This window comes from Neophocaena asiaeorientalis, unplaced genomic scaffold (assembly GCF_003031525.2).
Source record: "Neophocaena asiaeorientalis asiaeorientalis breed wild unplaced genomic scaffold, Neophocaena_asiaeorientalis_V1.1 scaffold85, whole genome shotgun sequence".
Taxonomy (NCBI): domain Eukaryota; kingdom Metazoa; phylum Chordata; class Mammalia; order Artiodactyla; family Phocoenidae; genus Neophocaena; species Neophocaena asiaeorientalis.
In genome coordinates this window covers 1130322-1151382 of record NW_020174301.1, presented here as the reverse complement: position 1 = coordinate 1151382, position 21061 = coordinate 1130322, and the positions used below count along the sequence as shown (strand labels likewise).

General features: G+C 36.7%; 1 protein-coding gene across 5 annotated transcripts in view; it reads right to left on the bottom strand.

Annotated features, from left to right (window-relative positions):
- ADD3 (adducin 3) overlaps positions 1-21061 on the bottom strand; it is a 121674-nt gene that overhangs the window by 13739 nt on the left and 86874 nt on the right. For all 5 annotated transcript variants that reach the window (XM_024755908.1, XM_024755912.1, XM_024755909.1 and 2 more), the window contains exons 2-4: positions 13792-14015; positions 3036-3174; positions 891-1042 (exon numbers count right to left, since the gene is read on the bottom strand). In XM_024755908.1, coding sequence (XP_024611676.1) covers positions 891-1042; positions 3036-3174; positions 13792-13986 — 486 coding nt within the window. In that variant the 5' untranslated portion in view covers positions 13987-14015. The remainder of the gene's footprint in view (positions 1-890; positions 1043-3035; positions 3175-13791; positions 14016-21061) is intronic.

Here is a 21061-nt window from a genome sequence, read left to right as displayed (position 1 = left end):
TTGCTAAAAAATTCTGACATTAGTTTCTCATTTACTGGACTTACCTAAAAGTGTTATTTTGGGGGTTCTAAGGTTATTTAGGGTCAGCTACATGCAGGAGAAACGAATGCCAGTATTGTTCAACCCAATACAATATGGAAATTAAGGGGAAATGGGCAAAGGAAAGAGAATAGATTCTCTTCCTAGGAACGAATTAAGGTGGAAATGGAAGGGGAAACCAAGGAATAGTTGGAGGAAGGGATGAAAAGTTGTAGGAAGACTGCACCTCACATCTGTGCCATTTTCATCACACAATATTTTCATACTTTTTGCTTCCAAATATTGTCTTGTGTCCAAGTGGGGCAACATGAAAACAAGATGATGATGAATGGGAAAAATATATTAAAAAGATAAAGATGAGAGAGGAAACTTCCCTGGCCCCCTCTATTTTCCCTGCCCCAAGTGCTTTTTAAAGCATTTTTTAATATCACTGACTCTCAGATATAATTATCTTTAAAGCATTTTTTAATATCACTGACTCTCAGATATAATTATCTTTAAAGCATTTTTTAATATCACTGACTCTCAGATATAATTATCTTTAAAGCATTTTTTAATATCACTGACTCTCAGATATAATTAACACAGAGAGAGGAAATTCTGCCAGGAGGATTTCTTCCTGGATAGGTTCTGCGACTGGTCTGAATTATGGAAACGACACAGATAACAAATGGAGAAGAACGTTGGGGTAACTGCAGCCTCTCCCTTAAACATAAGGTTTATATCAGGATGAGGTTGTGGTCCAGCGTGCTAGGTTCAGAGAATACCAGACTTCTGAGTAAAGGTGAGGAGCATACAGTTGCCTTTAAGTTGGGATTTTAAAAAAAGGAACTGAAAGACGAAGGACTCACTGAAATATATGTATTTGCCAGGTGGGCCCATCCAAACAAATCTGCAAGTCTGTATAGGCTGGCAAGTTTACAACGAGTAAGCTTTTCTCCCTTCATGTACGAGGACGTATCTGTCCCAGGAAGGTCATTGATGGGTGTGACCATGCCGAGACCTAAAAGAGGAAAAATTGTGGAGAAAGAACCAGGTCAAATAATTCCTTACCTGAAAATTAGTTGCCAGGAAGCAGCCTGAGTTCGAGAGTGTCCCAGCCTGTAAATGATGATCTGAAACCTATCAGCCCACACAATGTTGCATTAGCTTATCTTGCTTCAGAGAAGTATACTGAGAGTAAAAATACGTATCAGCTATCGCCTTGCTGTTTCATCTAGTACTTGTTCGAGAGTGATGTTAGGGAGTCAGGCTCACACCACTGGGGAAAAATGGTCACAGGATCCCAATGGTAAAAGCGTGATTAACACTGAGGTTATTGCTAATTTTATGATGAAAAGATCTCAACAGAAAGCTATTGTACCTAATACCTCTTTTGACTTTTATTCAAACAAAAAATATTTAAGAATGCAGTCAAACAGCAGTCTGGTTTCTGCCCTCACCAAGCAACAAAAACGAGTCTTAATCTCTAATGACCCAATTGCTGAATTCAACTTTCACTCAGTCTTCATTCTCCTGGACACCATTTCCCACCTCTTTCCTAGACTTCTTTTCCAGGCCTGTGTGGTACTATCGTGGACCTCTTATGCCTTAGCCCTTATGGACTCTTGTTAGGATGCATGGCACACGACAGATAATCAATGTTATAGAAAAAGTGAAGAAAACTAGCTCAACATTTTAACTTTCCTGTTGATTCTGATAGAATGTTTCTCCCAAGCTGGAAGAGTGTGTGATTTTGGCACTCATCATTCTTCTCACCATCCATCTGCCACCCCCACCATCACCACATTCAAACCTGTTGCTAAGTCTTCTCTCCTCTTCCTTGGCTATGCCTTTCTCACTGATCTCTTCCTTCTTTTACCCGCAACCACTACTTTAGTTCAAGCACTTATAATTCACTTTGGGACTCTTTCAAAGATTCTTTAACCAGTATGTATGTCCCAACATACTGATCCACTTAGGAGTTCTACCCTCATCTTGCACGTTCCCACCATCATGTCTCTTTTCATACCATTCCTCTATTTGGGAAGTATTTGAATTCGTTGAACTCCTGTTTGTAAATCTTTAACCAAAAAGAAAAAAAAGGAAGTAACAAAGGAAGAAAGAGAAGGAAAAGAAAAGTCCCTGATGGTCTGGGACTCTGTGTACCTGCCCTGGTACAGCAGTGAGTTCTCTGCATGTCTCTCTGAGATGTAAAGTGCTTGGACTCAACGCCTTATGATTCTTGGTATCCTTAGTGTTCAGTCCACCAAATTGGTGCTCTCACTAAAGAACTGCTGAATGAATAAAATGTCCTAAACCCTTTTACACCAAGCTCTAACTGCTCCATCCTTTAAAGTCTGGTTAGTTGAGGCCTCTCTTCTTCCACAAAGTTCTCTCAGTCCACTTCAGCCAATAATCAATTCCAACTCTGAGTTCATAGCTAGATGACTTAGAAAAGGTCATTAGACAATTTCTTACCAGCTGCTTTGTAATTTTTTCCTCTACAGTTACCTTGCAGTTTTTTTTTTTTTTCTTTTTGCGGTACGCGGGCCTCTCACTGTTGCGGCCTCTCCTGTTGCGGAGCACAGGCTCCGGACGCACAGGCTCAGCGGCCATGGCTCACAGGCCCAGCCGCTCCACGGCAGGTGGGATCCTCCCGGACCGGGGCACGAACCCATGTCCCCTGCATCGGCAGGTGGACTCAACCACTGCGCCACCAGGGAAGCCCTACCTTGCAGTTTTAATCTTTTGTGCATTCACTGTATGTCTCCTCAATTCAAATATGCATTTATCTGGGGCAGGGACCACATTTTATAACTATTTTGTAATCCTCACAAAGTGTAATAAATGTCTGGTTGGTATGAAAAAGTAAGAGATCCTAACACTATGTTACTCTAACTATTAGATGTTACAAACTTAAGGACTGAACCAGATCAGAATATGCTGCTAGAAATGTACAGTGTACAAATTAGAGATGAAACGACTGTCTCTTAAACTTTACGAAACTGACGTACTGAGGGGAGGTGAAGTAAAGCCCGAGAAAGAACTGGCCATGATGTAATCTGCAATCTGTTGTAATGCTAGTAATCCAGTTGGATTGTGGCCTTTCTTCATCTGTTCTTGAATAAGGCATTCCAGGTCTTCCCGAAAGGCCTGTAATACACAAAAATAATCACTGAGCACATGCCTCTCGCTTGGAGCAGAACGACCCAAACATAACTTGCTCTGATGTAATCAGTCTTCTTCCCCCATCCCTCTCTTGAATAGCTTTCATGTACATTATTTTAAAACAAATATAAAACACAAAATAATAAAATTAAAACACTGGAAGAAGAAGCAAGAAGCTTGCTTTCAGGGGAGGGAAAATCATTAGGCATTCTTAATCTCAAAGCAAATGAGCTATACTACAACATCTATAATAGACAGGTATAGGTAAAAGCAACTTTGTTAATAATATGCAACTAGAGCACCAAGTACAGACTGATGTAAAAAGAGACCCATTCCTTGCCTAGCAGCTCATTATCTAGGTTAGGATAGAGTTCTTATCTGAATGAGGCATGACTCTGACTATAGCAACTCCCAGCAAAAGTTTTCACTAAGACATAGTAAATCATGGCTTCCATTTTACGATTTCCATGGCAATTCCGTAGCTCTATAAACTCTGCAAGCAAACTTATAAAAGCTGAGAGTTGATTACTCCCCTTATGCAACACTGTGCTAAAGAAAGAACTTTTCCCCCCAACTTCGGGTACTGTATGTTCCTGTCCTGGAGTGCTGCTCTTCTTTCTTTTCTTTTCTTTTTTTTTTTTTGCGGGGTGGGGGGTTATGTGTGGCAGAAGCAGTATTTATATAAATAAAAATACTGAACATTAAGAGAAAATTTTCTGTTCCAGTAACCCCTGAGTTGCTAATGATTCATCATTTGAAACATCTCCCAATCCTTCACATTAGTTGAAATAGCTCGTTTTGTATTTCTATCACACTCAACCAACACTTATTTTATTAAATTCATCATTTATTCTCTTGCTCATGTTTATATTCATTCATCTTAAACATGAAGGCTCTTGCAATATAAACCATCTAGACCTCAGTCTTCTGTTTGAGATTGGTTACATGTATAGCAGAATGCACTGCTAGAAATTAAGTTCAGTTTGTTCCCACCTCACCTAAGAGGGAGAAGGCAGAAAACTGCTTTGGAAACATTACCTCCAAGAGGGGTAGATATAAACACCATGGAGATAATTGGGAAATCCTCCTTAGAAGAGTGACTCTCCTTCAAGTCGCTGAGAATAGCCCTCCTCAGAAGGCTGGGAATAAGATCTCCTGGAGCAGTTGCTTAGATGTAGCTTTGCTTAGAGGATGGCTGAACACCTCTGAGGTTTTCAGAAGGAAGAACTTTTTTAAAAAATTTAAATAATGGCAGAGAAGCCCATGGTGAAAGTGGAAATGTGGTTGTGAGGCTATGAGGTGGTGGTACATATTAGAACCAGTACTGACTCATGCTTGTGTTGCTTTTAGAAAACTTTCTGCTCATACAGCAAATGGATGTTTGAATGATTAATTTTAAAAATACTAGCTGTGACTTTATTTGAATTCTGCGTTCATAGAGAAGTTTATACCAGTTAAACATGGTTTTTCTTTTACAAATTCAAGGCTTATTAAATATAAATCCTTAGCATAATTATAAAAAAATTCTAAACATCTAATTCCGTTGACTTTTATCTAGTTCATTTAAATACATGATTTAAACCGGAGAAACTATCGTATAAAATATTCTCTACAAAGACACATTATATCTATCAGAAAACTCCATTAGTACATTTCTAAGACCTTGTGAACATAAAATGGTTGTGAGCTGCATATAAGATGGATGGACGCATTCATACTGATGAGTAACATGAGTGCTTTACCATATTTAAGGCTGAAAGGAAAAGAATCTTCCAGATATACTCATTTATCTTTACATAAACTACAGAAAACTTCTAGATACCTGACAATGGGCCAAAATGCTCTTCTGAAACTTTATCTTCCCTTCAAAATCAAACTCTAAACTTTCCACAGTTCAAAGCAGCTATAACCAATATTCTGTGATTTAGTGTAAAAAAAAAAAATTTACACCTACTGTATGTATCACAATAGCTCTGAGAAGTAGTGTCATGTAATTTATTTTATTGAATGCACCTTATGTTATTCCAGGAAGAATTTAAGGCAGATTCCATAGATTAACATGACACAAAAATAAATATAGGTAAGAAAAATCAAGCTAATGAGAAAATAGGCATATGAAGGTAAGATAGAGCCAGGAATGAGGTTAAGATACAAAGAGCATACTATAAAATTGTATCATTTGCTAGAGATGGGCCAACTTTTATCTAAAGTCTCCAGCAGCCAACATGAATCAACACAATCGCTCAATATGCTGGTTTACGAGGGTTTTAAGAAATTTAAAAAAACCCCAACTAGTTGCTCAAGAGAATCACAACTATTTATGACCCTGATGAGAAATTTTTTCTGGGTGAATTGACAAAACTAAATAAGAAAGGTTGAAAAATTCGTTCACAGAGGTCACAGAGCTGGTAAATGTCAGAGGCAAGGACTCAGGTCAAATGCTTTTTTTATCAGTGAAAATGCTTTTTTTACTTCCATTTATCCCATAGTATGATGAGTACCATCCTAAAGCTTTGAGATGATCCATGGTGTCACAGAGGAATGTGAAGGAAAGCCCTTCTGTAATTAATTAAGAAAAAATAATGAATTTCCCCTTTAAGACTAGTGAATTGCTTCTATGCAGTATAGAAGAAGAAAATAATTTTCAAAGTAAATGAAATGTCCCCAGCCTTTTTATATAGTTGACAGTGCTTCAACAGATATGAATTCTTCTATTCCAAAAGATTTAATATTTTTTGTCATGAACATTTATAACTCAGTTATTATGTTCCAAATATTTCTGAAATATTGTTCAGATAATTACCTAAGCCATAAAACAGTCAGTATAAAATTTACTAATGATATAAAATTGTTTCAGCTGGTTTTTAAAATTTATCAGTAAACTTAAGCTTTCGTTAAAATAATAAAAATTTTGTTTGTCTTTATGGTGGATAGTTAATCATATTCCTACTAAAATTCAATGTTGATAAAATAATCCTTTACAGTTGATTCACTTGAATCTCACAACCAAGTCCTGAAATAGGCAATGACTTGCTCACGGTTACACAGCTAACAAGTAAATGGAATAAAGATTCAAATCTCGAACTCTCAGTTGGGCACAGATATTTGCCTAATTTTATCAGAGATGGGTTGTATCACTGAAACCAAACACAGGCGTACCTTGTTTTACTGCACTTTGCAGATATTGTGTTTTTTACAAATTGAAGGTTTGTGGCAACTCTGCCGAGCAAGTCTATCAGTGCCATTTTTCCAACAGCATTATTTTAAAATTAAGGTATGTACATTGTTTTTCTAGACACAATGCTACTGCACACTTAATAGACTACAGTATAGTGTAAATATAACTTTAACATGCACTGGGAAACCAAAAAATTCGTGTGACTCACTTTATTGCAACGTTTGTCTTATTACAGTGGTCTGCAACTGAACCTGAAATATCCCTTAGGTATGCCTGTACAACTAATAAGGCAGCAGGTGTGCTGTGATCAGAAATATGAGTAAACCTCTTAGGCTAGATTAGAGCATTAGGTTATAATGATAGATAAAGCAAAAAAAATTATTCAGCAGATCTTGGAGTACCAAAACTTGCCCTCTTATAGCTAGGAATTCTCCTACCAAAGCAGAATGAGAAACTCAGTTATAAGCAGGGCAGCAAGATCACATGCTGGGGCTTCTGAAGTCAGATTAAACCAACAATTCCCTAGGGTCTCTACTAGAGAAGAGTCAGGTTAAAATATCAAACAACACATACACATATGTGGTTTTACAGCATAAACTGTTTTCCTTCTCAGATAGAGAAGAACAGAGAAGAGAAGGCAGTCCCTGAATACATGAATACATGAACATGAATAAGGCAGAGTGCCATCGGGGTGATAGATTCCTTAAGGCCTTCAAAAACCAAAATACAGTCCAATGAATTATGATTATAATCTTCAAAGTGTTGTCACAAAAGCATAAAAATGCTTTAAGTTAGCGATATTGTATTTAACCCTATGTATATATTTCCACAGAAACAGTTGTCTACTATGTGCTAGGCACTGCACTACATGCTTTTATGTTATTTCATTAAACTGTCACAACCACCATGTGAGGTCCATTTTTACCAACAAGGAAAAGTGAAGCTCAAGTTAAGTGAGTTTCCTAATGTCGCATAGCTATTAAGTGGTGCTGAGCCAAGATCCAAAACAAACACTATATGCATACATGATGTATAAAACATTTATATAAACAGATTAAAACTGGAAATGATGAGAAAATGGGCTGACCTCTAACTTAGGTCACAATAGTCTGGTACTCCAGGATCTCTACAATCTGTTAGGTCAATTTTTGGCTCTATCTCCCATTACTACCTCATGCTCTGGTAGCCTATGAGGTTTGCTGAGCATACTCCGATCACAACTTGTACTTTTCTATCCTTGCTCACTGTATATCGTCAAATGGAAATGCTGGCTTCTACTCTTCCTCTACCAGATGAATTCTTACCCTTTACTCAACACTCATCTTAAAATGTCACCTTCTCCTTGAAGTCTGTCCTGTAATCACCACAGTTAGGAGGGATCTCCATATTTCTTCTCTTCTCACCCCACTTTGAATTATTTTAACATTTGCCTATACTACATTTAGGGTAGCTACCATGATTGTGATTTATTTTTCATACTTTACTATACAGTAATATCTGATGGCTGGGACTGTGTCTTTCACACTTCTAGAGTCTCCTGGACACAATTATTCAGTGCTCAATTATTATAATCGTAAGTTAGAGCTTCTTTTCTATATTTTCCTAGATAGAAGGAAAGAATGCAAAGAATCTGATCTCCTCTTGAGTTAATGATAGCAAAGATCCATTTCATAGGTTATTAGCACTGGAATCTGAAGTTCTAGAATACAGTCTTATCAGTCTGTCACTTGAATGAGAAATTCCTCCTGTGTATTAAGGCTTGTTCATCATCTAATGGGAGAAATTCAGTTTTTTAAAGTAAGAAATGAATCTTCACAGAAGTTTATACATTTTTGAAAAGTCATTTAATTCTTCAACTCAAACAAAATCCTACTTGAAAACTTGGTTTGTCCTCAGAACATTATAGTTTGGACAGCTCTCTCATCAAACACATGTCCAAAAAAGTGTGGTTAAAAAAAAAAAAAATCACTAGGTGAAAAACAAAATGTTTAAGTTAGAGAGAGGGTGCCTGCCTTTAAAGCCTTCTCTGAATCTCCCCCGTTTCATTTGATACTTCTCCTGTCAATGTTGAAGGAGTGATCCTGTAAACTTTGAATTCATAAAGGTATGGATAAAAATAAACTTGTAAAAACACAAAAGATTCAGAGATTTGAGATTCATGTAAGGTCAGAGTATACTTTAAGTATACTCTTAAAGTATATACTTTAAGTATATACATATTCATGTATACTATACACCAAAAGTAGGAGTAATTTGAAACATCAGATCTTAAGGCTTCTGCATCTAAGATCAGAACTTTCAGGAGAAAGTGGCAATAGATGAAAGATTTTTTATTTTTAAATCACAGAAAAGAGAACCAATTTGATAAAAGAAACTGACTTGATATGATTATTTTGGTTAAGGCTAAAAAAAATTACATAGACTGACCTATAAGTAATGTCTAACTTAATGAAAATCAGTTAACAGAATACTGGTAAGTATCAGAACTGGATTTTAAATATCCACATCTGGATGTTCTACCTCATAGTAATTACTAGAAAGAAAAACTGGAGCAAAAAGAAAAACAGATTACAGACTTGCTGCTCCCAAGGCACCCTGCAATTATGCTATTAGATCTCTCCTAAAGTGGGATTAGGAGCATAACAAACTTACTTAGAATTTTTCCATTAAGAAATGTATTCATTTGGAAATAGATTACCACTGGTCCTGTTGAAAGGAGAAAACACAAATCAACCAAATCTTCTTCTGGATGATCTTTCTCCTGTATCTATGTGTCTTAATTAATATAAAGCTAAAAGTTAGAATAATATCTTTTCTTAAAGCTGGTATAAAATAAAAATGCAAACAAAGTTAATGAAGAATACTTGTATCTGAAACTTCTGAAGTGACCAGATAAATCATGGTAATTTTGACCAACTATTCTAACTGAGGTGATCTGTTAACATTTTAGGCCTTGATTACAGTGAGATTCTAACATGTATATGGCTTTGAAGTTTCTCCTATCTTTAAAATAAGTTTGAAGCATTACACACTGCCCTTTTATTAAGAAATGTTAGTGTGTCATGTGCCTGAGCAATCACCACCTACACTCCTGTTGTCCTATCTTTCAGAGTAACATTGCACACTTCTGTTACCAAGTCTAAATTGCTTCTTATAGTGATATGGCTTAAGAACGTTCATTCTTTTTCTGAAACCCACCAACTGATTGTCATTTAAGCAGTCAAATTCAGTAGGAGCTTGTTGGACAACATTCAAGTGTTTAATGACTCAAAGCCCACTCAGCTATTCATATATCCATCCATCCATGTATTCAGAATTTACTAAATATCTACTATGCACAATGTGCTATTAGTTTTCAACTTACATGATTCTTTAACTTTGATGAGGTCCATCATTTAATTCTAACAGTTTGCCCTGGACACTTCATTCCGAGACAAGGGCAATCATATATATGCCATCAGAGACATATATATGAGGAATATATTGGTCAAAGAAAACTTATGGATTCTCCCAAGTGCATTAACAAAATCTCTAGCTAAACAAGTTTACTCGCCAGCTCTTAATTTCTAAGACAAATACTTTCTTAAATTAAAAAAAAAAAAATGACAAAAGTATGTGAAATTCCTAGAAAGAAGTAATAACTTGGAGTTAGGATGAGACAAACTGCTCTTATTTTCTCAGCTCAAGGCAATAAGGTGTCAAGTTTGTTATCCAAATTTACAGACACCAAAATGTCTTATGATTCGAAACTCTTCTTGAGTTGGGTTGAATTAACTTGAGCAAGAGAATTTCAAGAAGAATGAAACAATAATATATGAGTGGAATTTTTTCATAGTTATTGAATGCTTTAAGTGGTACAGCCTAGTGTGTAAGGGTGTGAGCTTTGGAGTTTACATCCAGACCCCACCATTTAACTAAGCTTGTAAAAACTTCTGCAAGTTATTTAACGCCTCTAAGTTTCAGTTTATTCCACTGTAAACTAGGGATAGTAATACTTCTTTGATTGAGTTGTTTTGAGGATTAAATAGGATTTGGTACATAATAGGTGCCTGGTACATAGTAAGTGCTTTAAAAAAAAAGCATTATACTTTGCTTTTATTAGTTTTTCTCCTGATTTCCTTTCTTCCCAAATGAACTCAGCAATTAAAACAGAAGGATTACAAATTTGCTTCTTACGAACATGAATTAGTAATACCTTTGATTTTGATCTTTATTGGTTATGGGTTTTGTCCAACAGAGTGAACCCCAAAATTCACAGGAGACACAAAAAGGTTTTAAGAAAATTATGTTCACAGAAACATTACAAGCTTGGACTTAAAGAAACAAAGAGAGTACAAAAAGGAAAGAGGTCTTTGAACTCTAAGACCTCTACAAGTAGAACCAAAAGCTCAGAGGGCAGAGCCAAGAACTAGGGAGACTCATTCCTACTAAGTAGAAGGACTGAATCTTCATCAAGGGAACTGCCAAACATTTGCCCAGGTGAATTTCAGAATTGCTATGGACCAGTGACTTTTTTGTACCCCCAATTTTCTCCCTTTTTGAACAGGAAAGTCTATAGCAGTTATCTTTGCCTGTCCCACCACTGGGTGTGTGTGGGGCAGACAACTTGTCTCTTTAGTTCTCCGGTCTATAGATTGAGAGGAACTGTACTTAAGAAATTACACTTGAGGAGTATCATCTATACCTGGACCATATTTAGATGATGATATTCTGGATTCAGGCTAATGTTGTAATAGGATGAAACTTTTGCAGGGGAGTTAGGAGATGGTGAGTGTATTTTGCATGTGGAAGGAGGAGATGGTGAGTGTATTTTGCATGTGGAAGGAAGGTAAATAAATTGTGGCAGACTGTGATACTTTTAAAATAAATTGTCATCAGAGAGTCGACAATCCTCCCCTCAAAAGGTGGAGCTTAATTCCTCTCCCCTTGAGTATGGGCTGAACTTAGTGACTCACTTCTAACTAATAAATATGGTGGAAGTGATGGTGTTTAATTTCTGAGATTAGGTCATAAAAGGCACTGCAGGCTCCTCTTTGCTCTCAGATACTTCCTCTGGGGGAGAACACTCAAACAGCCTCAGGTTAAGGTCCATGTGGCAAGGAACTGTAGCCTTTTGCTGACAGTCATGTGAGTGACCCATCTTAAGATCAGAAACTTCCACCCCAGTCAAGCCTTCAGATGCAGCATCCTTGACTGATGTCTTGACTGCAACTTTATGAGAGACCTTAAGCCAGATCCACTCAGCTAAGCTGCTCCTGAATTCCTGACCCACAGAAATGACAAGCTAATAAAAGCTTGTTGTTTTAAGCTGCTAGGTTTTGTTATTTAGCAATACAGGCCACCATGTATCATTTCCTGTGGTGAAAAGTTTGTTGTATTAAAAGAAATTTGAAAGCCATTGTCCTAAAACATGGCAGAAAGACAAAATGTATACACTTTTCCAAGTCTCTCACAAACAAGATTTTAAATTCACTAGCAAAGATCTAGGGAAAAAATGATCAATCCACAATTCTTTTAAATTTTCTTTGTTTCTCTCTGGGCTAAAAATTATCACTCTTGCTATATGAACATGGAAATGACAATCTACATACCTGCCCTTTCCCATTCTTTCATTAAATTCCCCTGGGCATAAGTAAAATTGATACTTTTAAGCCAATCTACAAGTAGCAATACACAAGTAAAAACATTAGGTAATCTCCTCACTGTTATACTGTCATTAGTTTAGTGGAGAAATTATTTTTAAAACACCCTGGCATAGAAATGTAGTTTGGTACTTTGTGGGATCCTCCCGGACCGGGGCACGAACCCGCGTCCCCTGCATCGGCAGGCGGACTCTCAAACACTGCGCCACCAGGGAAGTCCCTCCTTTTAAATTTTAGTTAGAATTGAATGATCCTCTTTGGAGCACTTCCCAAAGAAATCTCAATATTTAATAATCTTGAACAAAATCTGAACTTCATCTCATTCTTTCAGTTACTTTATTCTATATATTACCATAATCCTTTGGCTAATGAGTTTGTTCTTCAAAGTGGAGTTCCTTTATAGAAGGAAATATATCTATATAATTAGCATGCTCTTCAAGTATTTATAAACATAGAAACTAGTCTGCATAAAAGAAGGCACTGGGGGCTTCCCTGGTGGCGCAGTGGTTGAGAGTCCGCCTGCCGATGCAGGGGACACGGGTTCGTGCCCCGATCCGGGAGGATCCCACATGCCGCGGAGCGGCTGGGCCCGTGAGCCATGGCTGCTGAGCCTGTGCTCCGCAACGGGAGAGGCCACAGCAGTGAGAGGCCCGCGTACCGCAAAAAAAAAAAAAAAAAAAAAAAAGAAGGCACTGAACATTTAGTCCCTCATGATGACTTTTCTGGTTAGTCTCCTTTTCATTGGGAAAAGGTTTCTTTAAGGGTTTATTTAAAGGATAGCTTTACATTTAAGCTATACTTAAATTCCTCAAAGCTTGCCTTGCTTTTATAACTTGTACTTGCTTTTATCTAGGCCACTGATATATAAGAATTACTCAGGAGTGGAATTCCCCTTTGGCTTTGGACTCAGCCTCTGTGATTAAATCCACAAGGGCACAACAAAAATGATGCACCAGGGCCACCTCAGGCAGTTCTATGTCTTGGTGTTTATTTTAGTACCTAAGTTGGAAATCTAATAGAACCCCAACCTGGGCATTGTGTGTCTACGTATGCTGAACTCTGTCTTAAGGGGCCCATGATCTTCATTATACATAAAGCTATGAATTCATTTTGCATGTTAAATCAAGCTGTTCACTCATTTTCTAAAACTTATATGTGACCTTTACAATTCCACTAAAGGTTTGTAAGAAACTTAACAAATCACTTGAATATGATTTACAAAGTCTGGATATTACTGTGCAGACAGAATTTTCAGCTTGAGTTAAGGTTAGAATCCATGTTTAATCTAGTTAGTTTGGTGCGTATGCATATATGTGTGCCTACATTAGGTGTATGTAACATTAGGCTGCCAAATCACAGACATCCTCATGAACCTTAAGTCTTCCTATGCTGCTCTGAGTGTCAAGATACCCAAAGGAAGAAGAAAGTATGTTCATGGGGTGTATCTATTTCTTGGTTCCTAACACTTCACTCATACCTTTATTTTCTTCACAGATATTCAGTCTGCAGTGGGGATCCCTGAGTTCAGTAGCATCTTTTGTCCTCCTTTAATGAAATATTACACTCAGAAATCACTCAAGAAAATTTATCCTACCAAGACGATACCAGTTTATTATTAAAGCCTCGCAAATTAAATTTATAAATTAGGTGCTTATTTTGCCTCTGAAAGACTGGGGACAACTAGTCACTCTTCCTCCACCCCTCTTCTAACCTGAGAGCATCACTGTATCAAGGTTTCCAAAGAGGAAGAAAAAGTATAGCCTTCAAATTATTTTGACTCACCGGACTTTGCAAGATCTGAGTAACTCGTTTCCTCTGCTCCATCATATTGAAGTCTTGCCGTAGATCAGGAGACATGTTCCTCTCCCTTATGTATTCTGGGTCATTTTCATTGATGCGGTCAAAATACCTCTCTTTGTGAGGCACGCTGGGAGGAGGAGAAGTAGTGACTACGCCTTGGCTAGCATCTGAACTCATGCTTCAAGTCTGCCAATTCTCCTTGCTATCTGCATTAATAAACACAAAGTAGGACATTCATAATAAATTCATATTTTACACAGGTCATGCAGCACTTTTTTTTTTTTTTGCCCTCAGAGTAACAGTGGCAACCTTCTTTAAAAAGTAGCTTTTCAAAAAATATTAGAACAATTTTTTATTAAGGTAAAAATATCTTAGATTACAATGCTAAATTGGAAATTGATATTTTCAGAGCTAGTGGCAACTTGTGGTTCAATTATAATAATGTCATCAACTGCTATATGAATTTTTAAAAGAAGCAATGATCAAAATGTCCAAAAGTAAAATGCCACACCTACGACAGCAAATTTTCACAATTAGTGATTACTGTTAGTGGAGATTCTCTTTCCTCTCTTACTCATGCTTTTACGTTAGACCAAACTCTGGCCATATTTAATGATCATTATTTTATAGTGAATGTAGTTTTAGTTTATTAACACGTGAGAGAAACACAGTTGTAAGCTTTTCCAGTTCCAGGGGAAATGTAGGAATTATTAAGGTTGCCAAACTATATAACTTTAGCAGATAGTGCTTCAAATCCAAGTAAGAAAAAATAAAAAGCCGTTCAGAAAGCACAGGAACAGCTGATTCATTTAATTATTACTGACACTTAGGATAACCCTTGACTTTATGCCAGGGAAACAAATTCATTTGGGCTTTGCTACAGCTGAGCACCTAATCAACCAACTGTAGCTAGATCAACAGGACAGTTACTTAACATCCATCCCCAGCCCCAGGCTGTGATGGCTTGTGCTAGAAGTTGATGAAGTCATCTAACCCGGTGCTTCTCAGATTGTCTGTGGTGAAGGACTTTCTCCAATTTGCCGTAAACCAGTAGTTTTGTAAAATACAAAATAATGCATTTAGGTGTCACGGCAATGTCAAACTGCATGAAGTTTCTAAATGCTTAATATTATATTCTGTACTTGTCACGGACTGCAGTCTGCAGACTGGCACCGGATCCTGGACCACACTTAGAGTATCACTGACCTAGCAGAGAGTAACAGTCATTGCACACTGAAGGAATGCTTCCTCTAACTTTTAGATGTGATTTGGCAAGAGCCTAAATCAAGAGAACAGGACACCACTGATTAGTGTATCCCTTTACATAGTTGCTCTTTTGAACTGAATGTAGAAAGTGCAAAAAATGTGCAACAAGGAAGAATAAAAGGAAACAAATTTTAAATAAGAAATTGTAAAGACGGCTTTGCTTAACACAATTTTCTCTACAGGTGGTAACAAATGCAACCTGTTCAATATAAATGACTGGGTAACAGAAAAAAACATTCTCACTACAAAATGGTATTTATTCAACTGATTATTTGCCTAGTAAGAAGAATCACTTCATAATAAGGGAAATTAAATGTGAAAAATTCCAAGTATTCTTTTTCTATTTACGTAGAAAACTAAGGGGAGAGAAATATCTGTGGACCTGAAACTCTGAAGATTCTTCACAGCCTTGGATTCCTTCTCAGCAGAATAGTTTCTAGGTAGATCCAGAAGGGAAAAGGCAAGGGCCACCTTTTTTCTTAGGGATCTAAATCCCTGATAAAGACCAGAGATACCTGATCTCATCTTTTAAACACAATAACAACCAGTGAGGTTACTATATTTGTCTCTAATAATAGTCTTCTCTGATAGAATTCATTTCTAAAGCTGCCTTGACTCAGCCCAAGCAAACTCATTGCAAGACATTAAACATTCTTGCATTAATTCTGGTCCTGGAAATGTAAACTTATTCTGTTAAATAATTTTTGCAAAACAATGTTAAAACTGTTTTCTTTTACTTGCCAACAACAATCTCATGCAGAACATTCTAAAAGCTACCTAAATTATTTTAGTGTACTACCCCAAAAATTCATGAAATATGGTTAAAAACACTTTATATCATATGGCTTTAATGAAATTCTGATTTTATGACTAGAAAGCAACTAATCAGTGAAGGAAATGTGAAAAATGAACTTTTCTATAACTGAGTCTTCCACATCTTAATTCATTAATTTAAAACTTGGGAGAAAACACTCAACTAAAGAATGAATATCTGATCATTATATGTGTTCTCCACAGGATAAATGGCCATTTTTTCTTCTTTTTGTATAACATCCACTATTAAGGAATGATCCTGGACATATTATATTCTTCCAAAAATTAGGTTTTGCTACACTGTTATTAGACTGGCACTAGCCTATGGTATTTTATGTATGTATGTATGTATGTATTTATGGCTGCCTTGGGTCTTTGTTGCTGTGCGCGGGGCTTTCTCTAGTTGTGGCAAGCGGGGGCTACTCTTCGTTGTGGTGCACGGGCTCTAGGCGCAGGGGTTTCAGTAGCTGTGGCTCAAAGGCTCTAGAGCACAGGCTCAGTAGTTGCGGTGCACGGGCTTAGTTGCTCAGCGGCATGTGGGATCTTCCTGGACCAGGGCTCGAACCCGTGTCTCCTGCATTGGCAAGTGGATTCTTTTTTTTTTTTAATTTTATTTTTTTCGGTACGCGGGCCTCTCACTGTTGTGGCCTCTCCCGTTGCTGAGCACAGGCTCTGGACGCGCAGGCTCAGCGGCCATGGCTCATGGGCGCAGCCGCTCCGCGGCATGTGGGATCTTCCCGGACCGGGGCATGAACCCGTGTCCCCTGCATCGGCAGGCGGACTCTCAACCACTGCGCCACCAGGGAAGCCCTGGCAAGTGGATTCTTAACCACTGCACCACCAAGGAAACCCTAGCCTATGGTATTTATCATCATCTTGCTATTAACCAAAAATGTGGTGCACAGAGCACCAACTGTAAGAGGCTTTTTTTCATATCCAGCTGGGTTATCAGCAGTCTAAAGGTCTAATCAATCTTTGGAACGTAGTTTTCTTAGAAGCTTTTTATAATAGGTCATTTGAACTCCTTAAAATAGTTTACTGCTAGCAGATAAAAATTTCAAGGAGAATGAAAGTTTTTTAAAAAGCAAACAAACTCACGTATATTAGTAAATGTCATGCTGCTCTGGCCAAGTACAGACTAAGTGGGTACTCAATAAATGGGACATCAATTAATAAAGAAATCAATTCTGTTTAGTTTACCACACTAGGTCACTGGCTATGAATAAGTCATTTTTAAAAAAGAAATTCCACAAATATTGCCTTCAGTTGGATTTTAACCTATTCCTCAGCCGCAAAAAGCTCTGTTTAGCCTAATGGAGGAACAGAGTTAGATAATAAGCTTATGTCTAACTGAATTTGCTGATGCTCATAAACTAATTTTATTAAAACACAGCAAAAAGCAAGGAACTGTTGTAGTAGATTCATTTTGTTGTCTCTGCACTGGTTTAAGAAACCGATAATAGAAACATTGATAAGTAAAAGCTTAGAGTTTAAAGAACTCTTGATGAATGCATTTTTAGATGAGTAAGGTAAAGAGGAAAATATATATAACCACCCATTTTAATAATAAAAGAACATATTATACACGTGTAACACTTTATATGGTTTATACCATGCTCTTACACCTTTCTATCTTATTTTACCTTTGCAACTACACAATGAGATAGAGGTTAATAATCTGGAGGTTCAGGGGGTTAAACATCCCGCCAAAAATCACACGGCTTGTGTCACAGGCAATATTCAAAGTCACAATTTCTGTCTCCTAGTCCACTTACAATGAAACATATCATAAAACATAAGAGGGCTACAAAATTTTGAGACTTTTAGTCGACATTCTGTCCTAAATATTAAACAATTCAGAGTTTATAGAATCTGTCAAAATTGAGGAAATGACACCAAAAAGGGGAAATAGGATTAGAAATGACTCAAAACACTCAGACCTTTTTAAAACTTCAAAAGCTCATTATTGAGCAGACTTGTGGTTGCCAAGGGGGAGAGGGGTGGGGGAGGGATGGATCAGGAATTTGGGATTAGCAGATGCAAACTATTATATATAAAATGGATAAACAACAAGGTCCTACTGTATAGCACAGGGAACTGTATTCAATGTCCTGTGATAAACCATAATGGAAAAGAATATGAGAAAGAATGTATATATATGTATAACTGAATCACTTTGCTGTACAATAGAAATTAACACAACATTGTAAATCAACTATACTTCAATAAATTTTTTTTTAAAAAAGCTCATTATTTAGCATGGCTTTTTAATACAAGAAGTTTCAAAGTTTTATGTACTTGGAATAAGAATTGGGAATTTATAAGAAGGATATAGAAATAAAGAATAAGAACACTAGTTTGCCATTTTGGTGATGTTCTATACCTAGATACTCAACACTAAGAGCTTTACACAGATTTTTAAGCCAATCATAAGCAACAACTGATTATTTGCAATTTTACATATCAAATACTATAGACCGAAGTGTTATTTCAAGCCTAGAAAAAACTTAGGATCCACAAGATTATCTGAAATAAACAGAATTCAGAAAAAAAATAAGGGAAGCTTTAAGCATTATTTACAACAACCAAGACATGCAAACCTAAGTGTCCATCCACAGACAGATGGGTAAAGAAAATGTGATACACACACACAATGAAATATTACTCAGCCATAAAAAAGAAGGGGTTCTGCCACTTGCAACAACATGGATGGACCTTGATGGCATTATGCTAAGTCAAGTAAGTCATATAAAACAAAGAGAAATACCATATGATATCACTTATATGTAGAATTTAAAAACATCAGACTTATAGAAACAGAGTAGAACGGTGGTTGCCAAGGGCTGAGGGGTGGGGGTAATGGGGAGATGTAGGTCAAAGGGTACAAACTTTCAGTTATAAGTTCCAGGGACCTAAGGTACAGCAGGATGACTATAGTAACAATACTGTATTATATATTTGAAAGCTGTTATGAAAGTAGAACTTTAATGTTCTCACCATAACAACAACAAAATAAGTATGCGATGTAAGGCTGTGCTAACTAACCTTATTATGGTATTTCACTATACATGTATCAAATCATCACATTGTATACCTTAAACATATACAATGTTATGTCAATTATATCTCAATTATATAGTTACCCATAAGACACATATCACCAAATACCATTCTGGAAGATTAGCATACCAAAAGGAAAAGACTTTTTACTCAACCTAATAAATTTGCTTATACAATATAAAAATAAGTGGTTTCTATGCTTAGAGAGAACTCCTAAATTAGTCTGAAATAATGATAAATGGGCCACAGTTAACTAACGTGCTGTATATAAATATATGTCAGAGGTCCTCCTTCCTTCCTTCCAAAATATTTATTGGGCATCTACTATGTGCCAGGCTTTGTACTAAAGGTATGGCCGGAATGTTGAATCAAATCCTTCTGGGAGCTCCTAGAGTAGTTCAGAGGTTTCTATAACCCAGTGAAAAGGACTCTACCCATCATAAGGGGAAGCTTCCTAGAGAACATAACATTTTCTTACACTAAGGAAGGTACAGGCCCAGGGAAACAGCAATGTGCCAGGGAATAAAGTTAGCAACGGGTTAAACAGCACATCTTACAGAAGCAAGTGCTTAAAGATTTGGTTAAAAATCAGTCCTACAGGTAACTTAAAGCATTTAAATACATTATTGTTATAATAAAAAGTTACATGAGTTTTAAAGAAACAGGTGAATTTCACACTTGCTTAGAAGGCAATGCAAACTTACTAACAGACTGATAATGCAAGCCAAGTAGTAATTTCCTACCATTTCTCAGAATTTTGTACAATATCAAGTGAAAAATTGGGTTGTCAAAGTGAAAACTTTACACTTAATGATTACTCTAGTAACCACTACTTATTAATGCATACACTCTATTCTCCTTCACTAAAAAGTTGACCCAGAAGTTTTTTCATAGTACTTCGTAATAAAGTTCAGTGGTTTTACTAAGACTAGGAAATCAAGCCTATTTCACCCACTAATGTTAAAATATCCTTTTCTGGGAGCAGGGGAATAAAGTAGTCTAAGGAAAATAACAATATTAATAGGCCCCTAAAGATAGCAGCTAAGTAGACTTCTTTAAATAGAAGTTTTCTCCTCAAGCTAGTTTCAGGAGTAAGATTTTAGGTCCTTGAGCTTAAAAAAATTCAACAAAAACTAACAAGTCATAAGCAGTATATGTAAAATAGTGCCAGCTTTATTAGTCTGAGGCTGATTTTTCTCAAGTTGTTTTTCAAGCTTCTAAGTCAGAAATGCCACAGAAAATGCATGTGAGTTCACTTAAACCGGGTGTGAAAACCTTTCTACACATTTGTGTCAGTCTTGCCTGACCAGAGCCCTTATTCCATCCTACCAAGAGTTGTCGTTCTTAAATTCCATCTTTTAATTTGATCTGATTATGTCTGTCTTTCTTATAACCTTAAATGGCTTCCTGTCATCCATGGGATAAAACTATTCGTGGCTCACTTGTTTTCTCTTTCCCTCATCACCTCAATACATAGAAAATACAATTGCTTTGTCTGTAATAGAAACATCCAAGCTTAAACTTTCACAAATATCATATAAAGAAAACCCCAGTAAAACCCACCAAACTATCTTTACAATGCTCCATTTCAAATTCTTTTGCTTTTCTTCAAAATTACTGTATACATACAGAAATTCTAGTGATTCTCCAAAAGCTTTACAATATTCTTTAAAATGGCCCTTGCAAGAGAGCCTTCTCAAAAAAAAATGGTGAAGAAAGTGTACATCCATAGGTAAAGAAAAAAAGAGAAACAGAACCTCAACCTAAGTCTTATACCTTATTAAAAAATTAACCCACTTCTAAATATTAACCCAAAAGAACTGAAGACAGGTATTCAAACAAAAACTTGTACGTGAAATGTTCATAGCTGCACTTATCACAAGAGCCAAAAGGTGGAAACAACCCAAGTGTCCATCAACTGATGAACGGATAAACAATAAATATGGTGTTGCCACATAACGGAATATATATCCATAAAAGAAGTGAAGCACAGATACATCTACAACATGAATGAACCTCAAAAATGTTAGCTAAGTGAAAGAAGCCAGACACAAAAGGCCACACATATTATACGATTTCATTTATATGAAATATCCAGAACAGGCAAATCCAT